The following is a 23635-nucleotide window of genomic DNA, read 5'->3' as shown; positions in this document are numbered from 1 at the left end:
GTGCAAATGGGTGAGCACCAGTTGGTGTGTCAACTTGGGTACAGGAGTTATGTTGGGGTTCATTTGTTTGTTGCAAACATTATTATTATACTCCTACAATGTTGGTATTAGCTTCCGCACATGCAAGATATTAGGCAAGAGCAAGGTTGCCGATGGTAGGGAAGGCATTGATACACCCCACACACAAGTCAACACTTGGGAGACTCTGCACCTCCTGCAAGACCCTGTTATAATATTCTTGGAATATCTGGGGAGTGGCTTATTATATCAAACGGCATATGGTTCAGTCATACCTAAAACGCTACCAAATACACATTGCCTGCGTGCAAGACACCCACCTCACTAGGGAAGAAGTAGCAAAACTCACTGATTGTCCTCTATGCTCCTAACTGGAATCAAGCCACATTTATAGACTTCCTCTGACTCTCCATTCTCATGGACGCTCAGACCCATATATGTCAGGTGGGGATTTTAACACAGTTCCTAACACAGACCTAGACATATCCACCCCCCCCCCCCACATGTCAGGCACCGCATGCATATTGATGACGAAAGCATTGCAACAATGGGCGTCACAAATGCAGGTGATGGATGTTTGGCACTTATTATACCCGGAGGCATGGGAATATGCACAACATACTCATGCGCATTGACCTTCTCTATTGTAGCCCTGAACTGGTCAGTAGGGTCGGGACTGCTGAATACTTGGGGCACACACTGTCTGATCACAACCCTCCTTCAGGGAGTCACCCATTTGGCCCTCTCAAAGTGGTGCCTTCCTACAGAGGCACTCGAGGATGCTGCTTTTAGAGCTACTATGGGGTAAACAGTGGACCAATATTTCTTGAATAACACAGGTACAGCTTTGGGCGTCCAAACAGAATGGGATGCTTTCAAGGTCATTTTGAAGGGGCGTTCTGTATTAAGTCAATATATGGTAATAAATTGGTGCTCTGGCAACAGCTTATGGCTTTAGAAACAGATGTACGTAAACTACCCATTACGGTGGTGAGTGACCCCGAAGCATTGCCCTGACTTGTACAAAGATAGCAGGATTATAAGGCAGCCCTGGCTTGACTGTGTACATTAGACTATAGGGAATATGTGGCTCGCCAACACTTGGAGGGTGACAAAGCGGTTGACTGCTCGACTGGTTCCTATGATCCGAGACTCCCATGACTCCAATAGCAGCATTAAGGTCACACCAGAGAGTAGGATAGTAAATACGAGGCAGAGATTAATGAGACATTTACAGAGTATTACACTGGGCTTTGCGACTCTTCACTGGAGGCAGACGACTAGGACATTGAGGGATACTTGGCTGCACTGCACCTACCGAAAGTGTCCCCGCTTACAGCAGGTCGAGTTAGACGCCCCTTTGGTGCTGTAGGAGATACTCGCAGCTATTAAACAAATGCCAAGAGATAACACTCCAGATATGTACGGGTTACTGCTGGAACTCTACACCTCTTATATGCAACAATTAGTCCCAAGACTGTTGCAAGTGTACAAAACGGCAGAAACCAATGGAAGGTTCCCGACCTCCGTGAGGAAGGCAATACTGATTGTTCTCCCAAAACCAGTCAGGGACCCAATGTTAGTGGGCTCTTACCGCCCATTATTACTCATGAATCTAGATTTCAAAATACTGGGGAAAATCTTGAGAAGCCGATTGGTGCCCATAGCCTAGGCATTGGTGGAAGTAGACCAGAATGGCTTTATTCAGGGCAGAAGCAGTTTCCTAAATCTTTGCTGCTTGTTTCTGGTTATGAAGTGGGCTTGCTCCTCAGGGATTAACCAATGGGTGGCCTCTCTTGATATCGAGAAAGCATTTGTCATGTTGGGGTGGCCATACCTGATGATGGTGCTTTGCAAGTTGCACATTGGTAGCGGGCTCCTCTCCTGGGTTAGGCTGCTTTACACCCTCCCAACAAAATTAAAAACTGGAAAAGTGATTTCTGACCCCATACAGATAGGAGGGGCAACCCTCTACGGCAGCCCGCTATCCTCTATCATATTTGCTTTAGCCATGGAGCCCCTGGCAAGTGCACTGCGTTGAAGGGCACCCAACTGGGAGATCCATATGGATGGGAGATGGCATTTATACACCAATGGTGCCTTGATGTACCTCCAAGAGAATGTGGACAATGTAACTAACATGTGTGCCCATGTAGATTCATTTGGTAGCATATCAAGATCAAATGAAACGTCCTATATCTCCCCCCTCACTCCAATGACTGATGCACAACGAACAGTGTTACCATTATTATTATTATTATTATATATAGATTTATTAAGGGCACAGCTACCTGTAGGTTTCCCGGCGCTGGAGCATAGCAATGAAGAGCAGGCAAGGATACAAAGAGGGAATTATAAGGAGAACAACCAAGTTTTCACTCCTTTGCGGAACTTCAGATAGCACATTTCAGAACGCAAAGGAATAGGAAGCGAATTCCAGAGTGAGGGCGCCAGATACGAGAAAGAGCGCCCACCAATTCTGGTGCGTTTAAAACGAGGAACAGCGAATCTGCACTGAGAGGAAGATCTGAGAGTACGCGAGGGACAGTATTGGTGAACTAAAGTGGATAGGTAATGAGGAGATGTACCTGCTTTAATGCGATGCATAAAGCATAGAGCTTTAAATTTAGATCTAGATTCTATGCGTAGCCAATGCAGGCTGCGCAGAGCAGAGGAAACAGATGCAGATCTGGGTAAATTGCACAGTAGTCGGGCAGCCATGTTTTGTACCAATTGGAGTTTCCGGGAGACCTCTTTGCAGGCACCCAGAAGTAAGACATTACCGTAGTCCAGCCGAGATGTAACTAAGGCCTGGATCACAAGCTTCTGGGTGTCTTGAGGGAGCATCCACGTGATCTTCCTCAGCCACCTGATAATAGTAGTACAGGTGGCTGCGACTTTAATCACATGTTGTCTCATGGATAGCTGGTTATCAAAGAGGACCCCGAGGTTGCGAGCTGTGGTTGCCGGGACTGGCAAAGGACCCATTTGCTGAGGCCAATGTTGAGGGCCCCATAGCGCGGAGTCAGGCCCAAACAGGAGCAGCTCCGTTTTATCTCCATTCAGCTTTAATTTGTTGGTCGTCATCCAATTGGCAATGTTCGTGAGCCCTGAACTAAGAGAGGAACAAGGGGAGTGTTGATTAGCAGAGAGAGAGAAGATGATTTGAGTATCATCTGCATAAGAAAAAATAGATAGTCCAGACTGTACAGCAAGAAAAGCAAGAGGTCTAATGTAAAGATTGAAAAACAGAGGACTAAGAATAGAACCCTGGGGGACACCGTGCGGAATATTATGAACCGAGGACACCGAGGAAGGAGAAAAAACCTGAAAGGTGCGGTCAGAGAGAAAATTGGAGATCCACGCAAGTGCGGATCCAGAAATTCCAACAGACCTCAGGGCAGAAAGGAGGATGGTATGAGAGACGGTGTCAAAAGCGGCACTCAAATCCAAGAGGATGAGTGCCACCGTCTCTCCTCCATCCACCTGACGTCTGATTGTTTCCGTAACTCCCAGAAGGGTGGACTCAGTGGAAAAGCCCGTCCGAAAACCAGATTGGGAGAAGTGGAGAACGTTCACCGACTCGATATGGGTAGTTAGCTGACGATTAACGTGCTTCTCTAACACCTTCGAGAGGCCCGGAAGTAAAGAGATCGGTCGGAAGTTGGTAGGATTATTAGGGTCTGCATTAGCTTTTTTCAAAAGTGGAGCGACCATCGCATGTTTCCAGACGTTAGGAACAATAGCTTCAGTAAGAGAAGCATTCAAAAGAGACAAAATGCAATCAAGTGAAGCAGAGGCTAGAGAACAGAAGATCTGTGGGGGCATGGGATCAAGGGGAGAACCAGATTTGATCTCCGCCAACAAATTCTGGAAAACGGGCATAGAAATGGGGTCCCACTTATCTAGGAGGGGGATTGATGACTGAACCAGATCATCCAGAGGAAGAGGTTGGTCATAGTTCTGTAAGGATGGGCTGGATGAAGGTGGGGCAGATCGTGGGTCTCCAAAGCCCGCGTAGATGTTATCAATTTTCTGCATAAAAAAGTCGGCCAGGGAATTGCATTGAGTGCTATCCAAACAGGGGGCTTTAGGAGCACAGGCCATGCCTGATAGTTCCTGGACTGCCTTAAAAAGAGCTTTGGGGCGGTTCTGGGCTTTCAATATAGTGTTATTAACATGATCGGCCCTAGAGGATTTGCAAAGAGCGTGATATTTGTGGAGTGCAGTTTTATAATTTTCTTTATCTGCAGGAGAGTAATTAGATCTCCAGATACGCTCCAGCCTTTTGCAGCGGGACTTTTCCATTTTTAATTGGTCGTTAAACCAGGGGGCAGGGGGGTGCAAAAAATTTTGCTTACATTTGCGTGCTGGGAGGCAGAGGTCGAGCGCAGACGTAAGCCAGGTATTAATTGTCATAACATCATCTGAGGGGATGTTAAGAAGTTGCGGCATGGTCTTCAGAAGGGAGTTATTGAGGTGATCCAAATTAAGTTTTTGCCAATTCCTACGGATTCTAGGAGGATGAGTATTGTTGGGAAGGCAAGTAGCACCTGCTATTTTAATACAGAACTCTACAATAAAATGGTCAGACCAAATAATAGGCCTAGAGGGTAAACAATTTACAATGTCCAAATTAGTGAAAATTGGATCAAGGAGATTGCCACCTTTGTGAGTTGGGCCAGTGTTAAGCAGACTTAAGTTAATAGCCGCAAGGTCCTGTATCAGGTGTGTGCTAATAGAACATAGGGTATCATTAAGATGGATATTAAGGTCACCTAACAGCATGAAATTGGTAGCTTCCAACAGAAAGGGAGCAATAAGCTCAGGAAGGGAGGCTGCCCAAGTGGCGGCTGCACCAGGTGGACGATACACGAGGACGCCAGACAGAGTGAAATTAGGGGATAGTGACAGTTTAAAACTGCCAGCTTCACAATTGGGGATGTCCAGATCTTCCCATTTACAGGAATGACACCTCTTGTAAATGATAGCGATGCCGCCACCTACCCCAGATGTTCGGTTGCGTCCCACAAACGTGTATTCCTCGGGGAGAGCAGTAGCGATATCAGGGCCGGAGCTATCATTAAGCCAGGTCTCAGTTAGAAACAGAGCTGACGGACTAGATAATGTAAGAAGATCAAATATGTCCCTTTTGTATTTGGGCAAGGATCTACAATTTAAGTTAAGAAAACTAAGATCGGAAGCAGAATCGGAGTGTGATGTTACTGAAGAGGGAGTAGCTTTCCGAAAGGAGGCAGAGGCGATGCACCACTCCGAGGGGAGAGATGTGAGAGCTAGGGTGCAGGCGGAGCAGACCAGAGGGACATCGTTACAGCAAAAACGAGAGCAATGAGGCCCTAGAGGCACTTGGAGGCTATACAAAGCAGAACGTGAGTACGTGAGTTTAGGGGTCAAAGAACCAGAGGAAAGAGGGGTGGCCCTGGGTCCCGTCAGGGCGCGGACGGGCGCAGACGGGCGCAGACGGGTTTGCCTTTGGCGCGCCTTCGGCGCGCCGCCGGCGCGCCCGCTGCGCGCGTCCGCTGCGCGTTCGCACCATGCCCCACTTTAGTAGCGTCAGGGAAGCAGACACTAGACTGCTCCCTGCGCTACCCCCAAGATGGCGGTCGGTGGATAGAGAAGGTACCGGGGAGCGTGAGCGAGGGAAGAGCCTTCCACTGAAGGAAATGCAAGAGGCTCAGTGATGCAGTAATGTAACCGCTTGGTGAGTGATTAACTAGTAATTTTTACAGAAGTACAGCGAAATCACAGAACACGATTTAAAAACGATTAAAAGCACATAAAAATACAATACAACCACTTTGCACCCCCTCCAATGCTCAGAGTTATACAACTAGCGCAAAAGCGATAGACTCCCGGCTCAAGCCTCAATTGGCCTGGAAATTTGATACTTTGAAATACCTAGGAGTCCCTGTCTATCGCTTAGACAGCGATGTGATAACCAGCAACTTGGGACGAGCGTGGACCCGTTAGCTGTCTTTCTGGTGTGGTCTACCCCATCCCCTATGGGACCTATTGTGATCACGAAAATGGTGGCACTTCCTTGCCTTCTCTATTTGCTCTGCGATCTTTGAATAACTGGGTAGGACTTTAAGGAACTCAAATCCTTGTTGATCGCCCTGATATGGGGTTCAGGCAGGCACAGGGTGGGGAACTCCAAGCTGTACACCCCGCTGACTGAGGGAGTTCTAGGGGCCACAAATTATTACCACTACTATATTGTGGCTTAATTACAGTGGTCTGTGCAGTGGCTGGGTGTGATTGCCTCCAAGAGTTGGTGAACTGGTTCTCCCCTCCCTCAGTGGGACAGATACTAGAATAGCTGTTAGGCTGAACCCAGGTGGTACCCATTACGAGCAGGAATGCTCTCGTGCAGGTGGCCACGTGGTGTTGGAAGACAGGCTTGAGCAGAACGGCAGGATGCATCCTGTATGCACCTGACCTCCCTATTTGGGCAGTGCCAGGTTGCAGGCACCTACGTGCCCTGCTCGATGTCCACCTCTGGACAAAGACCGAACTCAATACGTAGGGGATTTGTTTACAGATTGGCTACTTCAATCATTTGAAGACCTAATATCTGTGTCAGGGCTCACACCCAGTAGTTTACTCTGCCCTAACATGCCAACTCTCTGTACTTTGGAATAAAACACCCCAAAGACATCACAAGTTCTCCAAATTCTACTGTTACATGTACAGGGCACGGAAAGTGGTAATGTGCCTATACAGAGCAGTGCAAGGCACAGAGAAGCTGAACTTAGTCACACTAAAAAAATGGGAGGAGGACATGTGACAAAGGCTAGCAGAATTTCAGATGGAAGGCTGCCTATCAATGTTCAAAGGTATCTCGTGCAATGCCTGTCTTAAATTTACCCAGTTCAGTTACCTACGCCAAGCTTACTTAACCCCTGTCTGCCTTAAATGTATGTATCCGCGCAACTCCACCAGTTGCCCATGGTGTGCGGAAATGGATGCAAACGTCTGCCACATTGTGTGCCTTTGCCCACAAATTCAGGGGTATTGGACTGAGGTAGCTACATATTCAACAGAGATAGTAGGTAGACACATCACTATGGATCCTGCACACTTTCTGTTTGGTCTTGCAAGCGTACCAGGCAACAAAAAGCATGCACAGGTTCCTAGACCTCGCCCTGATATTTTCAAAGCTTTATAAAGCAATGGCTTGGTAGTCTTACCAGGCGCCTCCACTCAACAGATGGCTAAACAATGTCAAAAGGGAAAAGTATGCAGAACTAGATGCCACCATTAAACACACTGGTCCCACTGACCACTCCATGCTGCTGCTGCACTGGGAGGGCTGATGTAGGAAGGTGGAGGCAAAAACAGATGACAAGCCACCATGAACTATACATTCGACCTTCCAATCTATTTCTACATGTGCCTAAGACTGCTATTATCAGGATACACATAACCCATAGTATGGCGAACTTGAGCTTCAAGAGGACTCCCTCTCCCCACCACCTTCATTTGAAAGGGTACCAACTGTCTGAAATGGTTCTTCGCTCCTCAACCATATCTTCTCATGACATACTGGGTGTAGCGCGCTTCCTGTAGGGCAGTTGGTTGGTGGGGTGTTTTTTTTGCATGGTTATTACTCTCCAGTATCGTCTTTATTTGATAACGTTCAAGGCACCCTGCACAGTAATGTATATTGTGATAATAGGTTGTACTTATGCTGGGACTAACATAAAAATGTAAAGTGACTATGGTACAAAGTTGTTAAAATCAATATAAAATAATACTAAGAAAAGAAAAGTTGAGTAGAGAGCGTTCGTCAATCTTGAAACGTCTTTAATTGCCTTTTTAGGTCTCGCCTACGCAGCGCATGCAAGAGACCTCTTAGAATCGATTCGCTTTTGAGGCTAAAAACGTGCATGCATTGCATTGCATTCAATGGCAACGCGTGCACGTTTGGTGATTCCCTTGCGGGAGCGAGCTTTGAAACCCTCCGTTTGTAATTAACTTTCAAACAGATGGTGCCCTTGCTCGCGCCCGCAAGGGAAACGCTGTGTGGCCTCTTGGCCGTACTCCCCCCACCCCTCCCACTTGTTTAGGACTTGTGCCCTGCGCGCCACACCCACCTACACATTTCCTAACCGGGACCACGCCCAACTTCTATCAGTGCTACTCTCAGTGTGATGCCACTTCCTGAATGCCGGTAAAATGCAGAGAAGATTGTTTTCTTTTAAACCCCCTTTACATTTGCCACATGGTTTCTGATAAACGCAGCTTGGTGTTGACTCCTCACACGGCACTTCATGACATACTTCGGCATGTTGCTTTTAATGTATCGGTGGCTCGGGTAGGACAGCAGGGGTTTGTTTCTACCTTATGAGGAAGAGCTCTGGCCTGGCTTACTCCTTGGCCTGTCCCTAAAAACCGCAAATTGTTACTGCTGTAAATACGAAGTACTGCGTTCTTTGCAGATCGATCACTTAGCTAGATAACATGCAGTCAAAGCTGCTGGTGCCTACCTGGCTGAGCTAGCTGGCGGGACTGGGAGCCGGGCGGTGGCAGTAGCGAGCGTCACGAAGTCAACTGTAGCAGCGCAACCTCAGGCCGTGGGGAGTGAGGTGACCATGTGGAGCTTCGGACGTAGGCGCTGATCTTAGGCGCTTAGTGTGGGCTCAGCTAACCCTACCGGCACTCATTCAGCTGGGTATGCGGAGTGTGGGTGTTGTTGATCTGCGTCACTGTGTCCACGGCTGCACTGGACCTGTCGACCTTGCCGGAACTTTTAGCCTTCAGTCTGATGTCCGGCCGAGGGGTAAGTGTGAAGAACCTTTAACGTGTGACGTATGGTGCTGTGCGAAGCTTGGCTAGGAGCTTATTTTCTGTTTTAGCTGAAGGAGCGGGTCCTAGCAGGTGAGATTCTGCTGTCAGCTCCTGTCTTGCTGCCCTTTCTTGACTGCTGCAATGTGACCTCACTCACCATGCAATACTCCGAAAAAATCGCAAACCAGCCCCACATCCTCCAGGCTCTGGCATCTTCTGCAGGGCTTGAGATTGCGACGCTTCCCATCGAAGACCAGCTCGCCATTCGTCTTCGGTAAAGCTTGCTGACTACCGCGCAGAGCCAAGTACTGCAGCGTGGTGTTTGAACCCTGCTCATGTGGCTACATTTAGAGGTTTAATGGCCTATCCCTGCAAATATACTTTAATGTATAGAATCTAGCAAAAAAACAATTGAAATAACGAACTTTATAACTGCTGCGGTCACTGAACGTTTTGAGTCATTCTGGAAATATCATTGAGTGTTTTTGTTTCCGGTTAAAGTTACCGGCAGTTTCACTACTGGAAGTGCTCCAGGGACACTCCTGGATAACATAACCAGTCTAAGACTGTTGAGATGGTCGGTCTTTTTACTCTTAACAACCTTCTGTTGATTCAGTAATTTCTTTCCTTCGGAGCGTAGATATGTGGTGTGATGGAGCTTTCAATATATTTTTGTTCTGTTTTATCAAAAGTATAATTGGAGCTCATGGCATTTAGATCAAATATCGGGTCTTGGGCATACAGTGTCTTTCATTTATCTCTTGGTGTTGGTTCCAAGTAGTTTCATGCCTTACTGGTGAAAGAGATGTAAGGGAGATAACGCCTGGGTGTTCGGATTTACCAATCCTAAACATGCCACGTACCTAGTTGTATGATTTTTCACACCTCTCTGGATGTGAAAACGACATCATATTGACAATCTAACGTCCAAAGCACTTTCTTTTTAGGTTTCTCCTACTAGGTAGTGCAAGTTGTATGGCTGCAAAATTATAACTTATAACTTTTAAACATGCTGCACAACATTCACAATGCTCTACAACACATATTAAAAACGTTTACAAAGCCAATAGCTAAACACTTATAAGGCCCCAAAGGCGAGACCTATTGGCTATGCCAATGCTTGTTTTTTAACCACGTAATTTGAACTCTCCAGGCATCCCCAGGCAAGATGTAATAAATCAGTGCTATATATGCTGTTGCACTGTTAATGAATTTGGAGGGTAAAAGTTTATGCTAATAATTCACGGAGACTAATTTCATCTCAGAACAACAGTATTTCCAGGTAGTATTGTTTTAGACGATACAAAGGTCTTTTTTTCCACAGCAGTTGCGTTAAATGCACAAAATACTCCATCTTGGATCTACACATCCTGAAAAGTATGGACCCTACCCCTTTTTAATATCCATAGGGTGTTTTTGAATGTTTATTTGTAGTTGATTCGTTACAACTCTTTCCAGAATTTGGCTAGATATCAGACAGTGCTTTGCCAGAACCACAGGGTCTGCTCACATCTATTCCAGCAGCATCCCCGAAAGCATGTAAGCGAAATGGAGTAGTATAAATAAATTCAAAGACCTGTTCTCGTGAACCTACTGCTAATCTACTGTCCAAAGTAGGTAATGCACATCCTGGAGGGTGGCAGCTGTCAAGCCGAGGATCGCAAAGTGGAAAAGTCTTCCCTGCATCTAAGAGAGAAACCTCCCTTCTGACTTTCAGGGTAAACTCAAGGCTTACCAGCTCCAGCCATCTCATCCTAAATATCATCTATCTTCTCGCCTACAAAGACAATTTATCAACAAAGCGCCTAGAGATGGATGTTTTCATACTGTGAGCTATATTAGCTTACATACAATAGTCTAGCACCATCTGTTTGACAGAATCCCAAAAGGTCTGCCTGACCACCTTTGGAGTGAGATGCAAAATAATTGGCTTCAAATTTGTTCACAAGACGTAACTTTTAGCCCCTGCGGGTGCAAATGGATGTGGCTTTTTTATTTGTTTAATTTTCAAAAAAAGTGTGACTTTATCTGGACAAGTATCCTTCATTACAAGAAAACAGTTGTGATGAAGACAGGGCAGGTGTGTAGTGGCACTTCAGTGTCATAAGGCTTAACTTTGGGAGCTACTCAATAAGTGGTAGTACAGGGTCCGTGCCATTACTGGTAATCGAAGGGTCTGCCCATGAGCGGTAATGGTAGAATCTTCACCATTGGTGATAATGGCAGGGGCTGTGACTTTGAGGGTAATCTGAGAATCTGTGCAATGAGTGATAATAGTGCTATCTGTGCCATGCGATGAGTCACATGAAGTATGTATGTAATCACATGACGTGATACCCACTTGAATGCCATAATGGCCCTTACCACTGTTGTTATTGCCCAGTGTTAGGTTGCGTTTACCCTAATGTGAGGATGCCTCAGTGATGACTCTATATTTGACCTTTTTAGGTGCTGCGAAGCCACGTCATGGTGCGAGTGGGTGGAGGCTGGGACACCCTGGAGCACTATCTGGACAAGCACGATCCCTGCAGATGTTCCTCCTTCTGTAAGTAAACAGGCATGGTTTGGCGGAGACAGTATCTGGCCCAGTTCATTTTAAGTAGGACAGGAAATGTTGCCCCACCCCAAGAGTGCCTCTGTGCCTCAAAAAACGTCTAGGAATTTAAGCTTCACTCTGGAGGAGCAGTCTCTCTACCTTTGGGCCAGATGTACTTAGATGTGATTGCAAAAGACTCGTCACAATTTGCGACCAGTATTTGTGCAACGGCTAAATCATTTTTTGCGAACTGGCCTATGCATTAATAAGGATTAGGAGGTGGGTCACAAGTGGCAGCTTACTCCGATTGGTGGCCATCACATGGCGACTGGCCTGCTGGAGTCAGCAAGACGACCTTGTCTATGATGCTTTTTAAATACTTGTATTTAATGGAGCACATTTTGTGGTGCTGCATTAAAATATATGGATATAACTTATTTTTTAAAGTTTGTTTAAGTTGGCAGTGTTCCCCTAGACCACTGCCCGCTCCCAAACTGTTTTTGTTTAATTCACAAAGGAGACAGGGTCCAAATGGAGCACCTGCCCCGTTGTGAATGGGTTACCACCTACTTTTAGGAGTTTGATACCAATAAATGGGTTGAAACTGAAATTACGGTCACAAATCATTGATACGTAGCTTTCCTAATTGCAATTTGGAAGAGACACCATAAACAAGCCCCTTCCAAATTGCTCTTTGGTATGCATTTCTAAAAGCAATTTGCAATTCAGTAAATTCTTACTGAATCGCAAAGTGGCTTTAGTACACGGGTACTCCTAGTACCCAGCGGCCCGGCAAGCCTTGCTTGGTGGCCCGCGGAGCTTGCAGACATCGTACCTGTGTTTATTTTTTATTTATTTTTTTAAAGAGTGTCAGCAAACAACGCTGGTTGCAGCAGCGCGAACTCGAGAGACTCTGATTCCAGCGACAGTCAGTGGAGATGCAGGGGCGCTAAGAGGTGAAATGCAACAAAGCCTCATTAACAAGTAAATGGTCTTTTGAAGACCTGTGAAGTACTCCGGTGCAGCTGTGTGTGTTACCCGGAAGCTGCCACAAACGCGGTTTGAGGTGACAGAGGGTGACAGAAGACAGCAGGGTGTGAGAGTAGGGCGCCAAAGGGTGGCTTTGATCTGATAGCTCGTGAGGGGGTGGTCAAAGTCAGAATTAAAGCCAGCCACAGATGTGACCCCAGGCCCAGTGGTGGGACACAAACCCTGTGAAGCAGCAAATTCAGAGAGAAAGCGAGCTAACTTTTACATTACACAGGGAGAGGGATGTGGGAGGGGCTCTGGGCTGGTGACGGGGACGTGTAGACAGTACATGTGCACTAACCGAGGCACAGAGACAGATACAGATGGAGACAGAGACAGAGAAAGAGATAGAGACAGACTGAGACAGGGACAGAGGGACAGACGGACAGAGACAGCGACAGATAGAGGCAGCGACAGATGGAGGCAGATAGAGATAGAGACAGACCGCGATAGAGAGAGAGAGAGAGACAGGGAGACAGAGGGAGGGAGATAGACAGAGGGAGGGAGACAGACAGAGGGAGGGAGACAGACCGACAGAGGGAGGGAGACAGACAGAGGGAGGGAGACAGAGAGAGGGAGACAGAGGGTGACAGACAGAGGGAGACAGACAGAGGGAGGGAGGGAGGGAGGGAGGGAGGGAGGGAGACAGGGAGGGGGACAGAGGGAGGGAGACAGAGGGTCGGAGACAGAGAGGGAGACAGAGGGCAACAGACAGAGGGAGACAAACAGGGAGGGAGACAGACAGAGGGGGACAGAGGTAGGGAGACAGACGGAGACAGACAGACAGAGACAGAGGGAGGGAGACAGAGGGAGGGGGCATAGGGAGGAAGAGGGAGGGGGACAAAGGGAGGGAGACAGAGAGAGAGGGAGACAGACAGACAGAGTGAGACAGAGGAAGACAGAGGGAGACAGAGAGGGAGGGAAAGAGAGAGAGGGAGAGAGAGAGAGAGGGAGAGGGAGGGAAAGAGAGAGAGGGAGACAGAGAGAGAGGCAGGGAGAGAGACAGGGAGAGAGAGAGAGAGATGTGTATGCCAGGTCTGGTGGCTCAGGGGATGAAGGCGTCCGCTGCAGAGGCCTGTGTTCAACGTCATGGTCACAGTTTTTTTTTGCTCTAGCCCCGCCCCCACCAATGCGGCCCTCGGCCACAAACCACACTGTAAATTTGGCCCCCGAGAGAGTTTGTGAGTACCCAGGCTTTAGTTTGTCGCAGCGTCGGCCTTGGAGAACTTGTTCGTCGGCTCCAATTCTTCGGAGTTCGTCTGAGTTTTGGTTGTGTCGGGATCATCCTTCCATCTTGAGTTGGTTGCTCGGCTCCAGCCTTATAACGCTCCAGCCAGTCCCACGCATCCTCCGGACTGTTGTGGAAGTAGGACTTGTTGCCGACCAGGATTTTTAAGTTCGCCGGATACATTAGGGCATACTGCAGTCCCTCTTCCTGCAGCGCCTTTTTGACCGCCAGGTATGATGCCCTTTTGCGCTGTACTTCCCATGTGTAGTCCGGGAATATTGTTACAGAAGCATTGTCCACCTTGTACGGCCCCTTCTTGCGCGCCTGAGCCAATAGCCAGTCTCTATCCTTATAATGCAGCAATTTAGCAATCACCGGTCTGGGTGGGCGCCCCGGCGCCAGCACTCTATGCGCTCTTTCTAGCGTGTAGAAGGGGGTCAGGCCTTCCGGAGCTACCACATTTTTCAGCCAGGCTTCCAAATAGTCCAGCATGCTCTTTCCCTCTATTCCTTCCGGCAAGCCTACCACGCAAATGTTACTTTGCCGATTCCTCCCTTCTGCATCTTCCGCTCTCTGTTCCAGGCTATGCACCCGATGCTGCACTTCTTTCATTTGGGCCATTAACTTCGTGGTAGTCGGTTCCAGGCCTTCTAGGACAGTTTCAGCCGTTTTCACTCTGTCTGCCAACTTACTGTGATCCGCTCTAAGTAGTCCCAAGCTCTGCGTAACTTGTGCTATATCCGCCTACAGTGTATCTCGCGTGGCTGTTATAGCTTGCAAGATCTTGTCGACTTGCTGTTACGGAAGGCAATCAGTTGAGGTTGGCTGCATTACTTGCGCTGCCGACGGGCTCGCCTCTTTGTTCCGGGCCGCCTGCCCCCCACCCTGTTTGAGTCGGGTTTTCCCCATCATGCCCTTGGCAGCCCTGCGTCGTCACACCGTCTCAACAGTAATCGTGATCCTGCAGGTATCAGGCCTGGTCACAATGGTCTATCTCGCTCACTCCTGGCGCTAATCGTGTTCTCCAGCGATTCAGTACATTCCACCAAAGCTATCCGTCCCAGTGTCCCCTTCTCCCCACCGGTACAATCCCTGTTCGTGCAGCTCGTTTCTCCTCTTATTGCCGTCCAGACCCACTCATCGCCGTCCAGTCAGTAGGCGAATCTCGTTCGGGCCTGTTGACTCTGCGTGACTCAATATTCTAATTCACGCCGTCTCCTCCTGCACTATTCGCAATAATATCGCCGCCGGGTTCCGCCAAGCTGTCTAGGCCCAAGTAGCAGCTTGTCGCCGCTCTCTGGCGAGCGGTTTCGAGTCCGGCAGAGCTTCACTGTACTGCTAGCGTCATGTCCTGGCGCGCGGGATCGGGCCCCGATCAGGGCCTCCGGTGCAACAAAGGTTCCTCCCCGCTCCTCGGTGAGATATGTCTCGAGCCAGGAATCCCCCCTCGCTGTCTATAATTCCAGCCTCTGCCCCGCTGCCGCTCCTCTCCAACCAGCTACAACGCCAGCTCCCCCTTGTTGACTGTCGTGCCTTTCTCCAGGGCCAGAGGGGGAGAGAAAGTGTTCCGCGCGGGGACCTGTACAATCTTCGGTTCCGTCTCCAGGGCATGCCAAACCGACACCTCTCAGAGCCGTCCCCCCTCGCACATCACTGACCTCCACGAGAGTCTCTTTCGTCCAGCGCCGGAGCCCCAGCCGCCGCAGTAGCCAGCCTCTCAATCTCCGCCGCAGGCCTGCGCTCTACGCCCGAGCTCCTCTCGGCTCTTGTTGTTGCCCGGATACTTCCTCGCAGTGGCGCCTCAGGTCTCCCCAGTGTCATGTCTACCTGGGCCAAATGATGACAGACACCGTGGTCTTGGTACAGGATCTTTATTCATACGTCTTGCCTTGTCCTTGTCTCTTCTCTGACTGCCCGCGTCCCGTCTAGCTCCTCCCTTTTCTCTCCACCCCTCTACTCCGCCCCTCTAACCACTAGACTGTCCTACAACTGTACATCTCCCCCTTTGTTAACAAAATAAAGAAACACTGTGTTACATCTCTTCGATTAACCTTTTGGGCCGTTGAATTGTTTGTCGTGGTCTGAGAGACCGGCCTTCCGCCTCACCTCTGGGGGTGCCCCTTTCTCCCCATTCCAGGCTCGTGGCACCCTCGGCTCGTTCCTCAGTCTGCTCAGTTCTCGGCGTCACTGCCCGGGACCCAAGGGCTTCCTGTAGAGCAGGACTACATTTGTGAAAGTGCGACACATTTCGAGTGATGCGCCTGTTGTCTGATTCTGCAGTCAGCATGGTGCCCTTTTGTCGGATGACGGTCAGGGGTTCCGCTCTAAACCTGCTGTCAGTCTTTCGGCTCTGCTCCTGCTTGACTATCACACAGTCCCCTTTCCGAAGGGAGAGTGACCGTGCTCGTCTCCTGCCATCGGCATACGCCTTCATGTTGTCTTTGCGGGCTCTGTCTGCGACCCTTACTTCCTGATGTATGCGGTTGGGTGATACTGGTCGAAGGGCTCCTTCCCAGGTATGTATCCTTGTCCGAGCAGGACGTCCTAACATGAGTGTCGCAGGACACTTGCCTGTGGTGGCATGAGGCGTCGTCCGGTATGATCGGAGTACATCAATGAGGGCTGTTTGCAGATCTCTTTTGTCCAGCGTGGCTTGTTGGAACATTTTCTTGAGGGTGGCCATAAACCTCTCGACCGTGCCGTTGGCTTGTGGCCATAACGGTGTTATCCGCCGGTGTCGAATATCCATGAGCCTCATGAACTCCCCAAACTCCTGACTGTTGAAAGGTGGGCCATTGTCTGTTTTCAGTTCTGTAGGCACACCCCTGCAAAGACTTCATCTAGCACCGGAATGGTCGCAGCTGCGCTGGTAGACGACACGAACTGAGCAATGGGGAAACGCGAGTATTCATCAATCACCACTAGAACATATTTGCCCGATTGCATGGGGCCATAGAAGTCCATGGCTAGCTCGCGCCACACACCCGATGGTAGTGGCGTCATCTGGAGTGGGGCCGGAGGGTCTCCCTGCCCCACCACCTGGCACTGCGGACAGTCTTTCAGGGTGAGTTCCACCATCCTGTCAAGAGAGGGGAACCAGACGCGCTCACGAAGGGCTCTCTTGGTCGCGACTACACCTCGGTGACTTTCATGTGCCAAGTTGATGACTCCTTGGCGCAGTAGAGTGGGAATGACGATGCGGTGATCTTGCAGTAGCAGACCCTCTGAGGTGACAGACAGCTCCTCGCTCACATTCTTGAACGCCTGCAGTTCTTGACGCATCACCGGATCACTCCCTTCCTGGGGTTCTTCATGCCGCCATCGGTGTGCCTGAACTTTGCGAATCACCCTCTGCAGTGTCTCATCTTGCGAGGTGGCTTGTTGGATGACATCCAGGGGGACAGCCGGTGGCCGCGCCTGGTCCACCACAAAGTGAACATATTCCTCAGCAACCGACGGTCTGGAGAGTTGGGATGTCTCAGGGTGTCGCGACATGTAGTCGGCAGGGTTGGCTGACTTCCCCGGCTTGTGTACAATGGTGTATGTGTACTCCTGCAACCGAAGTCCCCATCGTTCAATGCGAGGCGGCATTTTGGAGCGCGGATTACCAAAGATGGTGACTAGCGCTTGGTGGTCCGTCACTAAGGTGAAATGCTTCCCATATATGAACACGTGGAAGTGTTCACAGGCCCATACAACCGCGAGACTTTCTTTTTCGGGTTGTGAGTAAGCTTTTTCCGTGTCGGAGAGACTCCGGCTGGCATGGGCCACTATGTGGCGTTGATCAGTGTCATTGTCGTATTGGGCTAGGATGGCACCTAGACCGACCGGGCTAGCATCTATTGTGATTGTGATTTCTGTCTTGCGGCCAGGGTTGAAATAAGCTAGGCTCTCGGCTGCTCCTACCGCTTGTTTAATCTCTTGAAAGGCTTGCTCACATTTGGAGGTCCATTCGAATTTCTGCCCTTGTTTGGTCAGGGTTCGGAGTGGGTGACTTAGTGTGGCGTAGTCTTTGATGTACCTTGAGCAGTAGCTCGCCATGCCCAGGAAGGATCTCACATCGCTGACGTCCCGCGGGCTTTTGGTGTTGTTTAGCGTGCTCACTTTGTCCGGGTCAGGCTTCATCCCAGCCCCTGAAAAGATGTGCCCGAAGAATTTCAGCTTCGATTGATGCAGTTCGCATTTCTCTTTGTTGAGTGTTAAGTTCGCCTCTAGGAGGGCGTGACAGACTCGATCTAAGGCCGTGTCATGGTCCTGGACATTTGCCCCATACACCAGGATGTCATCACTGTAGTTCAGTGTGTTGGGGATATGGTGAATGGTTTGCCGAATCGCTTCTTGGAATATTTCAGCGGCCGAGGAGATGCCAAAGTTCAACCTCTTGTATCTGAATAACCCCAGGTGCGTCGCGAAGGTTGTAATGTACCGAGAGCTGTCGTGGAGTTCCAACTGGTGGTACCCTTTATTAAGGTCCAGCTTGGAGAATACTCGAGCACCATTCAACGCGGCTATCATGTCACTTAGGTGTGGGCCTGAGTGACGCTCTCTTTCGATAGCGGTATTGGGCATCCGCATGTCCACACACAGCCGTACCTTCCCCGGAGTCCCTTCTTTGGGACGATCACTACGGGTGACACCCATGGCGTGGGACCCTCTGTACGTTCGATGATGTCAGCTTGTAGAAGATCTTGCAGTTCATCTTCCACGGCCTGCTGAAGCTGGAATGGCACCTTCCGGGGGTGCTGGGCGACCGGCTGGACCTGTTCATTGATGTGGAGACGTATCTGGCTTCTGTTCATTTTCCCCAGTCCCATGAACAGCTTCGGGAACTTGTGGACAATGTCACAGTCATTGCTGACGCGGTATAGGACTTCCACCAGCCGGAGTCGTTCGGCCGTCGGCAAACTAAGAAGGCAGTCGGCCTCCGGTCCCTCTATGACGTGTATCACGGCAGGGACAGATGTTGTTTGGTGTCGTAGTATGGTTGAAAACTTCCCGAGGCACGGGAGTGGCTTCCTGGACATCCAGGTGTAGACACGGACGTGCGCGGGGCTCAGTCGAGGACGAGGATTCATTTTGTTGTATTCAGTCACTGGGAGGTAGTTTAGTGACGCCCCACTGTCCATTACGAACTTTGTGTTGTGTTCACCGACACTGATATCCAGTCGGGGATATTTCTTGAGCTGATCTGGGTCAGCAATCATGTTTGCATACTCCACCGAGTAGTCTCGTTCCTCGGATGTCGATCTGGAATCCCGAGATGGTGACTTCCTCGACCATCGCGATGTCCGCGACTCCCTGCTGGAATGCGAGGACCTTGACGAAGACCTAGGGCGGTCCTGCACCGCTCGCGCGTGGTGCCGGTGGGAGTCGCCCCGCGACGACTCGGGTTTATCCTTTTCCTTCTCGCGGCGATACTCTCCGCACATGGCCTCAAAGTGGTTACTTCGACCACACTTGCGACATTGCTGTCCCATGGCTGGACATGCTCCGGTGTGTGGGAAATCGTACCCGCATCTGTAGCATCTTCGTGCCGATGTCTTTCACACGTGGTCATGGCGCTTGCTTCTCCTTCCTGAGTCTGGCCGTCGATGTCCCGAACGACGGCGGCGCGATGATGGCCGGGTGTGACGTCTGTGCTCCCGGGACCCTCGGCGGGGACGGCTGGTTCGCACCTGGCATATCTGTTCTCTGCGTTCCGTACGCCCTGCTTCAATGGTCTTGGCCTGCTCCTCGGCCTGCTCATGCACCCTCGTCATCTCTTCGATCTCATCGAGGGTGTGACTTTTCTTCAATAATTTCCTTCGAAGGGTCTCGGACTGGCAGCCATCAATGACGCGCAGTCGTATGGCATCATCCGTCGAACGCTTCGAAATTGCAGTGTAGCGCCAGCCGGCGCAGTCGGGTTATATAAGTATTCATCATCTCATCTTTTTCTTGGCGCACCCGCTGGAACACATACCTTTCGTAGTCTACATTCTTTTTATGAAGGAATTTCTTGTCTAGAGCCTCCCGTACCTTGCCGTATGTCCCTGCATCCGCAGCCGGGAGTTCCTTGATCATTTTGCTGATGTCCTTTCCCACTAAGTTGCGGAGCGCGATTAGTTGGTCTTTATCGCCAAGCACTTTGGAGCCTTTGATGTAGTCTTCAAAATCTTCAATCCACTCCTCCCAGCGGGGGCCCATGCTACTTCCGACCACAAGCGCTAGAGGCTCTGGAGGACGCAAGTGAGACAGTCCCATCACGACGGGCTTCACCTCTTGGCGTGCAGGCGACCCTTGGTTTGACATCTTGCTGCACCGGCGTTTGATTCTTTCTCCGTTTATTTTCTGTTCGTGTTTGGGCCAGACTATTTTCCTTCTACTTTTGAGTTTGCCCTGGTTTGATTTCTGGTTCCTTGCTTGGTTCGTGCTTATGTGGTCTCTATCTTGCTGTTGCTTATGCCTCTCTTCATATTCACTTGCTCTTGCTCGTGCTTTTTTTTTGTTATTACCTTTGCTTGGGTTTGTTTGGCGCCTGACTCCAAGATGGCCGCCTACTTGTTTTCCAGAGCACTGTCCTATGGTGGCCGCCTGGTTTAAAGATGGCCGCCGGGCCGGCTCCACACGCAGTGCTTGCTACGAGGCTCAATACTCCCTCGGATTCCTTCCCATATGGATCACGCTACTGGCAGCCTCGCTCGCTCGCTCACTCCCTGGGCCTTCGTCACTACAGGTGAGCACGCGCGGTTGCTGTCGCTCCCCTTGGCACACACGCGAGGCTCTGGCTTCACGCTGGGGGCTCACCTTCCACACGGCGGATTTCTCGTCGCCTCGGATCAACGCCGCTCTCTCTGACCCACGCTGCAGGGGTCAGGCCCGGGGGCTGGGGTCTCCTTTCGTCCCGCTCTCTCGGGGCCTTTGATGCACAGGTTCCGGTCGTGCTCCGGACAGGGCCGCTTTCAGGCGTCTCCTCTTGCGCCTCGGCCAGGGTGCAGACCACGGTTTTTTTTTAGGGTTCAGGGGAGCATAACACGCATCCCACCCTCGTTGCCAGCTGTCATGTCTACCTGGGCCAAATGATGACAGACACCGTGGTCTTGGTACAGGATCTTTATTCATACGTCTTGCCTTGTCCTTGTCTCTTCCCTGACTGCCCGCGTCCCGTCTAGCTCCTCCCTTTTCTCTCCACCCCTCTACTCCGCCCCTCTAACCACTAGACTGTCCTACAACTGTACACCCAGCTCTGGAGTGGGTCGCACCTACAGCCGCCCCGAGCCCCCGCCGTCCGCAGACGCGTGGAGTAGCGACCGCCCGATCAGGCTCCGAGGAGCTCCGCAGCCACCATCTTGTTTTCCTTCAGAGACGCGTCTCAGTCCTCCGCCGATTCTCGCTCCGCAACCTTCAGACACCCTCCGTCGCACATCAGAGTGCTCCTCAATGCGACGCCAGCCCAGCGTTTCGACACACGCTGTTCAGGGGTGCCGTTTCCGGCACCTAGTCCAGGATTTTCGGCTGGACTCCAGCGGAGCAGCAGGCTCACACGTCCGCCTGCATTCGAGCCCTGGCCACGCCCCCATACTTTAGTACATAATAAATAAAAAATGTAGTCACAAACTGCGATTTAGAAAATCGGCCTTTCCGTCCTTAAAAGAGATCGATGAATTATGGCCTGTATTTATGCCTTAAAGGAAATGGGTGAATGCATGCCTCATCCCATAATCTGTATCTGTGTCTCTTTACATCAAATGAGATAGGTGAATTCAGATCTCACTTCAGGACGTGTGTCTATATATGCATTTGTACCTTACAGGAAGAAGATGAATTTAGATCTCACCACTGTACTTGTGTCTGTGCCTGAATATGAGATGCGACTCCAAATCAGTTATCTGTAATCAGTGGCATATTGCAGCCCCCTGCAGCCGGCAAGTATTTTACTCAAATTCAGTGCTGCTAATTGTATTTTACGACGAAAAGCTAAATAAACACTGCATCGTTCCGACCTTGTGATCTGCAGATTTTAGAACATATCACTGCAGCGGGTCCTGGAACAACTGTACTATTTTAGCGTCAAAGAGGGAGAGGCGTCACGTCACCCGTGCAGGCCGTAGGCCCCATGTCTCTGCAGCCGGGTGATGCCAGCTGAGGGAAAGCAGAGCACTCCTTCATAACAGAGCCGAGCCATGGGTCCTGTGAGCTGTATGTGGGCATCTCTTTCCTATCACTGGGCAGTGCGTGCCAGTCGAGCGCCAGCCTCGCCTTGTGTGACCTACATTTGCGTTGTTCTGCCCAGGAAGGATACAGAGGCTCAAGCGCGAGGCCAACACGGGTGTTGAGCGGTGCCAGACCTCCCCGGAAGAGAGACGGTAGACGTCACTGCAGCCAAGCCAAGACTGCAGAGATTTGTGTACGTAGCTCGTGCCAAGAAAGGGAACGGAGAGTCCTTGTTCAGCATAAACTCTCTGTATGAGGTGTGTCAGTACCGCTCCTCCCTGCAGAGGAATGAGGAGCATCCTGAGGCACAGCTCTCGACCCTGGGGATCCGCAAAGCTTAGCACGCCTGGCTGGAGAGCCGCTGCCAGGCACAACATGGCGCCCTCGGCAGAGCTCCGCCCATGCGCCCTGCAGCGCCGTCAACAAGCCCCTCCCGCATGCAGCCTGGCAACATCTGCTGCACGAGATGTTGCATTTAACCTTAATTAGTATACCCATTAGCCCCAAAAATATTTGATTGCAAATGAACACGCCGTAGGAAATATAATTTCCAATAGCCAAAAGTTTGAACCGAAAAGCATAGGGATTTAGCCAGCTCACAGATTTCTCAAGGGCTTATTTGTCAGCCTATTGCATGCAAACAAGTGAACATCAAGGCTTTTTTCCAAACAGTCACCCTAAATAATGTGGCAATTCTACTCATAAACTGCTGGACAGATGGGTCCCAAGTTTGTGCCTCGGGTCCGAGGCTCCTTTTACACAAGTGTTAAAAATCCTCCCTCCTTCCTTACCTGAACCCACAGTATCTGCCAAGTTGAGAACCACAGACGTTATACCAGGGCATGCCAAGCTGTACTTACATACACTGTGCTATATTGTGTTGAATAGCTAAGATGCCAGTGTGGCACTGATTTGACTTTTTTGCATGGGAGGGATCTTTTTCTTTTTTTTTTTTTTTAACATTTCTGCCATGCAAATGGCTCCTGTCGGTCAGTGGAAGGGCTAGCATATGTGTGCATCCCCTAATCGTCAAGGGCACCTTCATCCAGTAACTCAATATCTAGTAACACCATTTGTGCATCCATTGAAAAATACTTGAGTTAGTGATATGCATGACAAGCCAACACAGAGGAAAGCTATATGCATGGCATAGCACTTAGAGTAGGGATCGCCATCACTTTGATGAAGGCCTGTGGGCAAAAACATGTCAGCACTCTTAAGGATAACAGAGACATAATGCTCCAGCTCATCCACTTCCTGTTTTTTTTTTAATCCTACCATGTGTAACCTAGAATAAACAAATTCCATTTGGATTACGCAGACATCGTTTTACACAATAATCCGGATCCCTTGATTATGCAGCTACTCTCATTGAGGCCGGGCCTCCATGATAGTTTTATCTTATCAGGGTGGGATGAGGTTGCCTATGATGCAGCATGCCACAAATGTGTGGGTGAGGCTTCCTCGTCCAATATAATGAGTCTTGTTTCTCTCAAGCCCATTTCTTTGCAACATACCCATCTGGGCTTTTTGCATTATTTTTGTGCTTTTGTTATTGGTTGTAAGGAGGATATGCGATAATAGCGAACCTCTTTCCATTTGTGGTGCATTTATTTCTGAGTATTTGCCAGACATGGAGAAGTCAAGTTACCATACGCAGGTTCAATTACAGTTCTCACACGGATCACCGTCCCCAAGTGTTTCCCATAACAACTCATGAGCATTACCATGGCTTCTTCCATGCCAAATTACGTTTCCCTCCTTCACCACCTAAGCGTTGCACCCCAAATGAGTGGAGGATATTCTTGTTATTGAATTTA

At 49.8% G+C, this 23635-nt stretch overlaps 1 protein-coding gene across 4 annotated transcripts in view; it reads left to right on the top strand.

Moving 5' to 3' along the window:
* Window positions 1-23635, top strand: part of GAS2L1 (growth arrest specific 2 like 1) — a 266285-nt gene that overhangs the window by 175780 nt on the left and 66870 nt on the right. For all 4 annotated transcript variants that reach the window (XM_085634362.1, XM_085634360.1, XM_085634361.1 and 1 more), the window contains exon 5: window positions 11278-11374. In XM_085634362.1, the coding sequence (XP_085490488.1) occupies window positions 11278-11374 (97 nt within the window). The remainder of the gene's footprint in view (window positions 1-11277; window positions 11375-23635) is intronic.

Source organism: Triturus cristatus, chromosome 11 (assembly GCF_964204655.1).
Source record: "Triturus cristatus chromosome 11, aTriCri1.1, whole genome shotgun sequence".
In the NCBI taxonomy this organism is placed as follows: domain Eukaryota; kingdom Metazoa; phylum Chordata; class Amphibia; order Caudata; family Salamandridae; genus Triturus; species Triturus cristatus.
The sequence above is the reverse complement of the archived record's forward strand: the minus strand, read 5'-3'. Positions and strand labels throughout refer to the sequence as shown.